We start from the raw sequence: 12,309 nt of genomic DNA, 5'->3' as shown, positions 1-12,309 counted from the left end.
CTGTTGAATACTGGATGAACTATTGCCTCAAAGTAGTTCAGTCTCTACAATACGTGAAGACTGCTTTATTCCTTTCAGAAATGCCATACTTTGGGAAGTCAGACTCTTGGTAGTTGCTGTGATAAGAGATACAATGGGAAAAACCAATGCAGAAGAGAAGTAAGAGTAGAACGTCTGACTCTGAGGTCTGAGAAACTCTGTAGGGCCCGACAGATGTTGTTAGAATATGAACAAAGTTCCTTAACCCTAACTTCTTCATAAATAGACAGGTGTTCTTTTTGTCCTAGAGGTGCTGTGAAAAAATTACTGAGATACACATGAATTTTATGAGCCAAAACAATTTATGAAGCTCTGCATTAGTATAAACAGTCATTTACTTGATCTTGTGCCAGGATTGTTACCCCATCTCTGTAATATTTTTTTGTCCATAACTTATGATTTATCATGGTGCTGTCTAAAGTCAGTAGCAATGTCTAGATTTAACCAGTATTTATGATATTCAAAGTCTTACACTAGATTACCAAATAAGTATCTGTCCCACAATTTACAGACTATTCAGTATCCAAAACTAACACCAAAGGTACAAGGAAGGTACTGTTTAACATTTAAAAGAAGAGAAGGTTATCTTTTCTTCCAAGTATTTATGAAGTTCCAAGTATTCATTTATGAAGTTCCAAGTATTTATGAAGTTCCAAGTATTCATTCACAGATATTTACCAAGGATCTATTCTGTGCTAGCAGCTGTGAGGGTAGAAAGAAGACACTGTTTCTCGCTACTGGAAATGTACACTGTAAGCCCAGGAAGACACAAATAGAAGGAACTTTCTAGTTCTTGCTTTCTTTGCTCCCACAGAATACAATGTTGAGGGAATGTCTGCAGACAAAGCAAAACATATTTAAGCTAGGCAGAGAGGAAAAACAATTCTATAATGGGCCAGGAAAGAGAAATTACAGAATTTCAAAGGTTGACATTTTTAATAGGAGTTCACTGAATTAGCTGAGCTAGTACAATTTCCCTTTAAGTACACATGGATGGAATAACTTGCTCTAAGTGAAAATACTGATAGCCACTAGGAGGTGAAAGAAAGCAGCGGGGAGGTCAAGAGGAATGTAGACTCCTTTTAGACGCAGAAAATGAAGTTGAAGATGGACTGATTAACCAGGGGGTAAGTCCCTAGATTTATAACCAGTTATTTTAAAAGCTGTCACCATTATAAACCCAAAATCCAATGAAAAGAGGTACTTAATCAGGTGAGGGCCTGGAAGCTCGGTGCCCCTTTCCATGCACCTTGCCCTTTGCATCTCTTCCATCTGGCTGTTCCTGAGCTATATCCTTTGTAATAAACCAGTAATCTAGTAAGTAAACTGTTTCCCTGAGTTCTGTGACCTGTTCTAGTGAATCATCGGGCCCAAAGAGAGAGACACGATAATCTCCACTTTATGCCAGTTGGTCAGGAGCACAGGTGAAAATGAGAACTCCCAACTGGCATCTGCCATGGGGGCAGTCTTATAGGGCTGAGGCCTTAACCTGTGGAATCTGATGCTAACTCCAGGTAAGTAAGTGTCAAAATTGAGGCAAATTGTGGGACACCCAGCTGTTGCCACAGAAATTGCCGGTGTGGGAAAAACTCTTGCACACTTGGAGTGCTAGTGAGTAGACAGAAAAGAGAGCTCTCCTTTACAAGGAGTGACTGTGTGATGGGCACAGAGTTCCACTGTGGGGAAATGCAATGTGTCCATGGGTGGGTGGCGGTGCCAGTCCCACAGCAGTGGGATTCTCAATTCAGGGCACATGCCTGGGTTGCAGGCTCAGTCCCAGGTGTACAAGAAGAAACAGGTAGATGTTCCTCTTTCACACTTATGTTTCTCTCCCTCTCTCTCCCTCCCTTCCCCTCTCTCTAAGATGCAAGATAAATAAATTAAATTAAAATTTAAATAATTTCACCATCCACTCCCTGTTATGTAACATTCCTGTATTGCCAGTGTTTTAGACATTGAGTGTTATGTGGCTTTAAATACAGATAAACTCAAATTATTTTTCTTTTGAGAAGTTCAAAGGACTCTGGAGTAGTGGTCCTCCAACTTTTTTGATGAAATACTGGCATTAAAAAAACTTGAGCCTGTATTCCCAATATACAGATAATAATTTGTAAATTATATGCATGTATATTATAACATATATACAAAATACTAAGAGTAGATCACTGTAAAACTAAATTATAAATAGAAACTCTGGTACGGTCTTCTGGCAGGCAGCCCACTTTGAGTATTGTGGCTTTGTTTATCAACCAGAATTGTTGATTGATGGCTCACTCAAAAGCTTTCCTAAGTAAGAAAGGTCCCTTCTTTGGACAAGTTGTTATTTCTTTTGATGACAGAGTTTAAACTGAAAACAGCATAGATAGATTTTTGAGACTTATTCACTACTTTATCCCCCAGGCCATAATGTCTTGGCATATACCAATAAATATTCAACATGCACACTGTCACTAACCTAGTTTAAGGCATACATCATTTTTCACATCATCTAATATAACACCTTTCTAAGTGGTATTTCTCACTCTAGTTGCATGTCTCTTTAATCTATTTAGTGATTCTCACTCCAAGTTGTATAACAATACCATCTGGGAAACTTGGTAAAATATCTCATTCTTAGGAATCCTGATTTAATTGGTTTGGACTGGAGACCTGCATTGAGAGAGATAGAAGTGACAAAGAGGGAATAAACAGTGACGGACAGAGACTTGACCTGGGCTGGTAAACATACAACACAATATACAGATGATGTGTTACAGAATTGTACACCTGAAACCTACACAATTTAATCACCAATGTCACCCCAATAAAGTCAACAAAACAATAAAAAGAAAAATATATGTATTTTAAAATGCTGATCCTCAGACTCCAGTCTACCCAGTTTTTTAAAAGATTTTATTTATTTCTAGAGAGAGGGGAAGGGAAGGAGAAAGAGAGGGAGAGAAACACTGATCAGCCACTGCCCGCAGTGCTCCCACCAGGGACCAAATCTGCAACCCAGGAATACGTCCTGACCAGGAGTCAAACCAGCGACCCCTCACTTTGCAGGAAGATACCCAACCAACGGAGCCACACTGGCCAGGGCTGGTCTATCCAATTTTAAGACTTATTATGTAAGAATGGTAAACAAAACTGTGTGGTATTGGTAGAAAAACAGACACATATATCAATGAAACATAATAGAGAGCCCAGAAATAGACCTATACAAATATGTCCAATTATTTTAGACAAAGGGACAAGAGCAATTCAATGGAGGAAAAAAAATGCCTTTTCAACAAATGATGCAGAAGCAATTGAACATATATATGCAAAAAAAAGAACCCTGAGTGCGATCTGTGAATCCAAAGGTCACTGGTTTGATTCCCAGTCAGGGCACATGCCTGGGTTATGGGCCAGGTCCCCAGTTGGGGACGTGCAAGAGGTAACCACACACTGATATTTCGCTCCCTCTTTTTCTCCTTCCCTTCTTGTCTTTCTAAAAATAAATAAATAAAACCTTTTAAAAAATGAACCTTGACCTAAGTCTTACATAATAAACAAGTATTAGCTCAAAATTGATCATGGACTTTCATGTAAAATGTAAACTTTTAGAAAAAAAATAGAAAACTTGGAGGAGGTAGGACTAGGCAGAGAGTTAAGAACAGGACATCAAAAAGAAACAGCAGAGCTGGTGCTTCAGCATGGGTCACCGGAGTCCAATGCTCATACACACAATCACCATGCTGTATTTGTGAGATTATATTCTCCTGTCTTAATATGCAGTATTAATTCCTCTTGGACAACTGATTTCTTGATTATACTACTTCAGGATCTATACAGCATTTCTCAGGATATAAGAGCATAGATACATCGGGTTGGCCAAAAAGTTTGTTTTTTTCCCATAAGATGTCTCTAGTAGCATTTAGTTGTCTTTTACTTCATTAGAAACAATTTTGTTAGATTGTATTGTGATGGCTGTCATATCAGCATGCATTTAAAAAACACTTATCAAACTTGGTGAATTTTTGTTACCCGTTTTAATGTTTAAATGAAGGAAAATATGCAATATTTTTAGCATATTATGCTTTACTATTTCATAAAAGGTAAAAACACAACTGAAATGCCAAAAAAAGATTTGTGCAGTGTATGGATAAAGTGCTGTGACTGATGGAACATGTCGAAAGTGGTTTGCAAAGTTTTGTGCTGGAGATTTCTCGCTGGACAATGCTCCACGGTTGGGTGGACCAATTGAAGTTAAGAGCAATCAAATCAAGAAATTAACTAAGGAACAACTATAAAGGACACATGGATGAAACCAAAGGGAGGTGGGATCAGCAGAGGTGGGGATATAGTGGGGGGAAAATGCAGACAACTGTATTCGAACAATGATTTAAAAAAAAAAGACATTAACTGAGATTAACATTATACCATGTGGGAGATAGCCAACACACTCAAAATACCCAAACCAATAAAGTTACTGGTAAAAATGAAAAATGTGTCTTTTATTTTATGGATACAAATAACCAGATTTTTTGGTCAACCTGACAAAATGAAAAAGGTATAAGACATGGAGCTGAGCCCTACAGACCAGACGGTTTTAAGGCTTATAATCCACCCCCTAGAGGAAAGGCCAGGGAAACTTGGGTACTGATAATATTCCATGAGACCTGATTCATCAGCCACCTTCCTCACATCCTTCCTTGTTTCAGGAACTAAAACGGACTGGTACTGCTGAAAGTGCAAGGATGCAGGGTTGCAGAACTATCTAGCAAAAGGGACGTAAGGAAACTGCCCGGATGTACAAGAACATCTGACCTCCAAAAACGGAGGGGGAATAAGGCAGAGGGCACAAAATCAGGAGCTAAATGAANATGAGACCTGATTCATCAGCCACCTTCCTCACATCCTTCCTTGTTTCAGGAACTAAAACGGACTGGTACTGCTGAAAGTGCAAGGATGCAGGGTTGCAGAACTATCTAGCAAAAGGGACCTAAGGAAACTGCCCGGATGTACAAGAACATATGACCTCCAAAAACGGAGGGGGAATAAGGCAGAGGGCACAAAATCAGGAGCTAAATGAACATCTGTATCTTTATCAACAAGGAAGGCTGTGTTGAAAGCAAGTATGCCTTTGCTGGGTACTGGATGAGGTTCTCATGCAGAACTACAAAGTTAGATTGTCAATCTAGGAGAAAGAATGAAGTAGAAGCTGATGTGAGGTTTTGAAAGGAGTGGAAGGGCAGTACTGGGAGCTTTATATTTTGCTATACACAAGTATTCACTTTGCCCAAGCAGTGTGGAAGGGTCCTTCGGGCCCACCTGGCCAAAAAGTTACCCTGTACTTTACTGTATCACAGTTAACAGATACATACCTTGGACAAGGAAGGTGGAAATAGAGAGAACAGAAACTAAGCTCTGAGATTCCCATATGCTTCTTACTACAAGACAGTATAAGCCCTCAAAAAAAATTAATTGACACTTAAATCTTGGTTTCTAAATCCCATTCTTCACCAACAGAAACTGTGGAGGACATACAAGATGAGCCTGGAGCATCCTATTGTGTCAGGAAATGAGGAAGTGCTTAGAGAACAATGAATACACGCCAAAAGGACATAGGACCCAGCTTCAAGGATTTCCCGCTCCTCAAATCTTAGATAATTTAAGCATTGAATAATGATAGTAACATTATAATTCACTGAATACAATAAGAATCCACGAGTCCATGATATAATGGAATAAAGGGTAAGAAGAACAAAGTTTTTCCTCACAGTGAAGTACCAGTTAATTAATATAGAAGAAATAATGGCATTAGAAAACCATGATTTTGCAATCATCACAGGAATAACTGATTGAGGCAAGGATCACTGGATATTAGAACAAGTAGATGAAATTTTAATAAGAAATAGAATATTTGCATAATCTCAAAGTATTTCTCCACAAATTATTATAAAGGGGACAAAAGGAACTTTGAAATGGAGAGATCTGGCAGACACCACCTAGCAAGTGATCCAATTTATCAGGAGTAACAGGACAAATAAACATCCTGGGCCTCTTTATATGATACGCTGAGAAGATGAAAACTTCACTTCTTGGGCATTCCTGCCAAAATTGCATAACCTTGAGCTAGTCACAAGGAAATCTCAAACAAACCCAAACTGAGAGACATTCTACAAAATAACTGGCCAGTACTCTTTAAAAATGTCAGGCCAAAAAAGACAAATGCTGAGAAAACGTTCACATTAAAACAGATTAAAGAAACATGAGAACTAAATGCAGTGTATGATTCTATATTCGATCCTAGCATGAGGCAGAAAAAGCTATGATTGACGTTACATAACTGCCTAAATTTTATTAAGTTCTGTGGGTTAGAGAACAGCACTGTAGCAATGGAAAATTTACAGCTTTTGATAATGGCATTGAGTTTAAGTAAAAGAATGTCCTAGTGCTTAGGACATACTCTCTAAAGTATTTAAGGTTAAAAGGCCATAATATCTACATCTCACTCTCAGTGCCTCAGGAAATAAACAAGGTATACAGGGAGTAAATGATAAAGCCAAAGGGGTAGAATATTAATAATTACTAAAAAATGAGTAAAGAATAAATGTAAGTCATTTACGTCATTCCTGCAACTGACTGCAAGTCTAAAATTATATCAAAATATAAAGTTACAAAAACCAACCAAAAATACTAGGTGAACAGTGAGTGGGAAAAACCCCAGCCTACGTGAGTTTGACTAAGGTTTTATTACAGTATGGCAGTTTTAGTGATTAAAAATGATTAAAATCTACAGTCTTCATTTTTTAAGTTAATAAATAACATTTTCACTCATGAAAGTCAGCACACTCACCTTGTCCTCTCTTCCTTTATTCTGCTCTTTCTTTTCCCGACATCGAACGCCTTTCCCTCTGTCATTGTGAAGGTTGTGTGCAGACGGACGGTGAACTCTGACGGCGGCTGTACTGGGACGGTTACTGTGTGGTTTAGGGTCACTGTTTTGAGAAGACTGGCGTTTTCTAGGACCTGGTGAGGGTCTAATCAAACACAACATCATTAAAACCATAACCAACTCCTGGAGTTGGTCCAAATATAGATGAACACAAGTAGTGTCTAAGAGATTATGAACTAAAGAAGCCAAGGCAATAACCCAAGAAAGAAATAAATAAACTTAAGGTCACTGAAACCTAAGATCTAACATTTAATTTGACAAAGCTGTGTGTGATGACTTAAGAAAGGAATGAAATGCAGTATGGTTATATGGTAGACATAATGAAAGGCAACTGATTGTTACTTTTCCTTTGAAAGGAAATTAGCAGTGGTACACCCAGAAGGAATTGAGAAATTACTCTGATTCTTGGAAACTGAAAACAGAGCAATTATCAGACAAGAGAGTATTAAGCAGAATACAGTGCACATGAAGAAGTCCCACTTATCTACTAGCATATATGCAATCTGGTACCAGTTCTCATGTTTCAATTCACAAAATTTAACCATTTTCCCACTATAAAACAGATATAAGCACTAGCTATTTCATTCTTACTTTTGTGGCAGGACTCAGCCCTCTCAAATAGTTTTTAGGTTCACACTGTGCTCCTAGACTTCGTTGGGGCCATGAAATAAGCAGTAACAAAGGAAGAGGAGTCCTATCCTCAAACACCTCAAGCACAGTTAAGAAAGAAGAGGGGCAAGTGTACTGGAAGGTATAAAACAGACGTGCTGCTATGGTGATGGCCTTGTGAAGACAAAATACACTGGGCCTGGAGACACAAGAGCTGACGACCATGGAAACAAACAATGCATAGGAGAACAGCAGATGCACTAGAAGGACTGTAAAATTTCCTTTCTATTTTTATGAACTTTTCTACTTTTCTTTAATGAGCTTATATATGTACTTATTTGTTTTTCATGAATTTTAAAATACAACAAAGTATTTTATAAAAGTGCTTATGAGTGGGGGAGGGGAAATTCAGTAAATATTAGAAATATAGTAACAAAATATTAGTACTTCTATCTGGAGATGGAGAAAGAAAAATGACTAAGAAATAATCAATACCACTAGCTGGTCTTAGGCTGGAAAGGGAACACTTTGGTAAGGTAACTCCTTGAAGTGTGATGCGCAGACCACCTGTATCAGAATCACCTGCCAATTCTCAGGCTCTACCTCATACCTATTGTATCAGATTCTCTGAGAGTGAAACCCCAGAATCCAGAGTTTTAATGAGTGTCCCCAAGAGATCTCTATGTGTGCTAGAGTCTGAGAGTGACTGGTAAGACAGAGAATGACAGCTTTGTAGTCAAATATCCAAGCTCCACCAGTTATCGGTTTTGCAATGATGGAGAAAACTTAGATAACCTCACTGTACCTCACCTATCATATCGGAAATACAGGGAAATATAACTTATTTGGAAGGCTTACTTCCAAAGTAAGTGTAAGAAATAAATTACATGTACAGTCTGTGATAGTGCTAAGAACACTTGGAGTACTCACAATGATAGAATGTCAAACTCAAAAACACTTAAGAGCAAGGTCTTAACAGAAGGTTCTCAAATTGGTAAGGGGACAAAAAAACCTGCAAGTCATAAATGCTCTTTGTAGAATGCTATGACACATTCATATATTTAAACCCATAATACAAAATAGGAAATCAATTGTGTGAGTGAACTGGGTAAGTGGCATCCACCAGCACACCTGTCATTTTAAAAATATGCAGTGAAACTAAGCATGATAGACTCTTCACAGCATTTCAATAAATATCACTTTCACTAACTTTATTTTCTGGCACCATGTAATAGGAAGATAGGAAAAAAATACAAGAAAAACCTAAAATTGAGAACATTTTATCTTTTCTTGATTTCTATGAATTAAAAAGCCCATTTTTCAACTTAGCAGCAGTACAGCTTGCTGAAGAGCAGTATTCTGCAATAGCGTCTTTGAGAACCAGTTTTCATCTTACTCCTCCACTTTACATTAGAAAAATCTGAGGCCTAGAAAGGTTACATGATTTCCCCAAAATAATGGTATCTCTGGTACTTAAACTCACCTCATGAAAGCATATTTTGGCTTATTTCCACCGAAGTTTAATTTGTTGAAATGGTTCACAGTCACACAATACACAATTAAGAGTTATAAAAGCCACTCAGTAACAAACCCTCTCGCATCCCCGTCTCAGCCACCCAGCTCCTCTCCTAGACGGAACCAACGCGACCAGCTCCTGTGCCGCCGGCCTGTTCCTCAAAAGCTCTCCACTTACCTTCGTTCGACAGGTACAGGCAAGGACCAGACTTCTCCTTCAGAAGCTGGAAGCTCATGCTGTGCAGCTTTCAGTGGAGTGCTGTCTAATTTAAAGCTCTCTAGTGTTTTCATGATATCTTTAACATGTTTTGCTTCCACATTTATTTCCTGCCAAACCTGGTTTCAAAGGGGAATATAATTCTTTAAGTTCTTATAACTAATAAACTACTACCAAGATTAAGTTACGGCCATTTTTTAGATCTTAGAACCATTTTGGCATCAGATATCTAATAAATCACACCAAGGTACTGTGTTTAAATTTTAATAATGGTTCATTATTTCTTTGTTTTCAATTATACAATTAACTCTGATAAAATGAATTAAATATTCTGGCTAATTAAACCATGATTTAATGATTTAATTGAATGAGTAAGTAACCATGATCAATGGCTACTTACTCATGATTCTTATTCAAATTGCATAACCAACTGAAATGGTAGCTGCAACTTCAAAGTTTGATAAAAACAATACATTTGCAAGTTGCACTTCGATGGTTTTTTAATGCTATTTTCCTATTTGACTTTTTAAATGCAGATCAGAATCCACGACTTTCATAACTCATTAGTGGATTGCAATTTGAAAATATGGCTTCAGAAGACAAATGGTTTGATTCACATACAACCAAGGTATTTTTAAAATGCAATCTTGACTCAATTTGAAAACTACACACACACACACACGCACACACACAGGAAATACTGAAATGCCTTTGGTAATGTTTTGTCTTAAAACTAAATGACTTAAGACCCTGGCTGGGTTGCTCAGTTGGTTAGAGAGTTGCCCTGATAAGCCAAGGTTCAACACTTGGTCAGGCACATACAACAATCCACCAAAGAATGCATAATATTAGAAATAGGTGGAACAACATAAACAGGTGGAACAACAAACAGGTGTTTCTCCTTCTCTCTTCTTTCCTTGTTCTCTAAAAGCAATAAATAAATTTTTAAAAAGAAAAAAACTAAATGACCTAAGTATCTTTACCAAAAAGCTTAGACTTTTTAAGTAAGAGTTATTAGTCTAAGAATAAAAGGTCTTAAAAGTCTTTCAATGACAAATAAGACTCCTTATGAAATGAAATATTTTCCCCTTTCAGGAATATCAAAGATATGCAGAGGCAAATTTAGGGAAAGAGGTTAAATTTAAAGAGGTAGGATATTTTCTCTCAAAGAAATTAAGGACAAATATGGAATATTATAAAAAAAACAGTTCAGTAGAATCTGAGAGATAATATTCTACCTAGAAAATCAGCTCAAAAGACTTAATTTCTGTAATATTTTTTTCCTCTGTGATCTAATTGAACCTTGTTATAAATGCCACCTCAAATTGGACCTGTAAGTTCTACTACAGTTCCCACCTATAATTCCTATTGGTCCTCAGTAACTAAAGTTCCTCAGATGGGATTCGAATATGGTCTGCTTTATAATGTTCTACAGAAAATATGGTTCCCATGAAATTCAGATGTCATCTATACTTTCAAAAACGGCTTAGTAAAGTCAACTCTAATTCCACCAGATAAAAAATGTGATCTAGCAAAAAACTGAAAACAATTACTTAAAAAAAATCTATTAGATTCCAACAATTAGAATAACTGAACAGAATTTACAATACTGATGATGGTGAATAGACTATTACTAATACAATAAATCAAGTTTCAAGTAACATTATATACAAATCCATTAAAAAAGTGATAACACTCTCAATATATAACTGAAAAAAACTGTGATAATCTACTGAAATCTTCTGAGTACTTAAACAACTTAAAAATACATAGCTCATGCTTCTCACCTGTTGCCATTTCTGCTGGAGGTACGTATCTTTCACTGAGTACAGATACTTGTTCATTTGGTCAAGGACTCCCTGATAATAGACCATCGCCGAGTCATAGTTTCCCAGCAACGCATATTCACGAGCCAATTTTACATTCTCATTAATCATAAGAAGACTCATGCTAAACTGTAAGCTAAAAAAAAGAAAGAAAAAGAAACATTTCATATGGCATGTCTCTTAAAAATAAGTACTACAGAGTTTTTTAAAATTGTATTTTCTAGGGCTCCCTCCATACATAAGCCCACAAGCACACACACATTGCACTTTTCATCTCTATATATTCGCTCGTGCTATTTCAATTCCTTCAAATACATTTCTTAGTTCCCAAAGCCAAACCCTACTAATATGTCAAGGCCCAGCTCCGGCGGCAGTTATCCCAGTATGTCTACCTCTGAACTTCCCAGTTCAAAATAAATTCAAAAGTCCCCCGGCAGTTTACTGGGGCCTTCTATCTCAAGGCACTTAGTTACTGATATATGTCTTATCTTTACTAAATTATCTGAGAGTAGGATTTGTGTCTAAAAGGTGTGAGACTGGCCTGGCTGGTGTGAGTCAATGGATGGAGCAACAGTCTGCTAGCCAGTTCGATTCCCAGTCAGGGCACATGCCTGGGTTGTGGGCTAGATCCCCACTTGTGGGCATGCAAGAGACAACCGATTGATATTTCTCTCCTTCTTTCTCCCTCCCTTCTCCTCTCTCTAAAAGTAAATAAAATCTTTTTTAAAAAAATTTGAAGTGTGAAATTATATGCTCAGTGTATGGCCATAAGTCTTATTGAATATCTGGAGAACTGGAAGGCATTGCGAATAGCAGGAAGCATGTGCATTTTGAAGTTAGAAAAATCTTGGTTTGAAGTATAATTCTGTCACTTTGGCCAAGTCCATTAATTTTCTAAGATTTGGTTTTTAAATTTGTAGAACTAAAATAGTAACTACTTTTAAGAGTTGCAATATAAGGAATAAATGACTATTTCAAGTACCTAACATACTATTTGGCTAAGAATAGGTCTTCAATAAGTACTACATTTATCATCCTTAATACTTTTGATAAAAGAGAACTAAGTAATCTTTATACTTAGTAGGATGTGAATATAAATCATCAGAAATAGGCATTTGATAAATGTCAGCTTTGTTGATGTTGATGATGATCATTTACTAACTGTACACAACACTGTACAC

The 12,309-nt window shown here is 37.1% G+C and overlaps 1 protein-coding gene across 3 annotated transcripts in view; it reads right to left on the bottom strand.

Moving 5' to 3' along the window:
* The window catches only part of KATNA1 (katanin catalytic subunit A1), a 31,334-nt gene that overhangs the window by 11,346 nt on the left and 7,679 nt on the right, over positions 1-12,309 (bottom strand). For all 3 annotated transcript variants that reach the window (XM_037034710.1, XM_037034711.1, XM_037034712.1), the window contains 3 exons: positions 11,090-11,264; positions 9,264-9,421; positions 6,863-7,046 (listed from right to left, as the gene is read on the bottom strand). In XM_037034710.1, the coding sequence (XP_036890605.1) occupies positions 6,863-7,046; positions 9,264-9,421; positions 11,090-11,251 (504 nt within the window). In that variant the 5' untranslated portion in view covers positions 11,252-11,264. The remainder of the gene's footprint in view (positions 1-6,862; positions 7,047-9,263; positions 9,422-11,089; positions 11,265-12,309) is intronic.

Source organism: Sturnira hondurensis, unplaced genomic scaffold (genome assembly GCF_014824575.4).
Source record: "Sturnira hondurensis isolate 20B ecotype Veracruz unplaced genomic scaffold, ASM1482457v3 Scaffold0022201, whole genome shotgun sequence".
NCBI lineage: Eukaryota > Metazoa > Chordata > Mammalia > Chiroptera > Phyllostomidae > Sturnira > Sturnira hondurensis.
The sequence above is the reverse complement of the archived record's forward strand: the minus strand, read 5'-3'. Positions and strand labels throughout refer to the sequence as shown.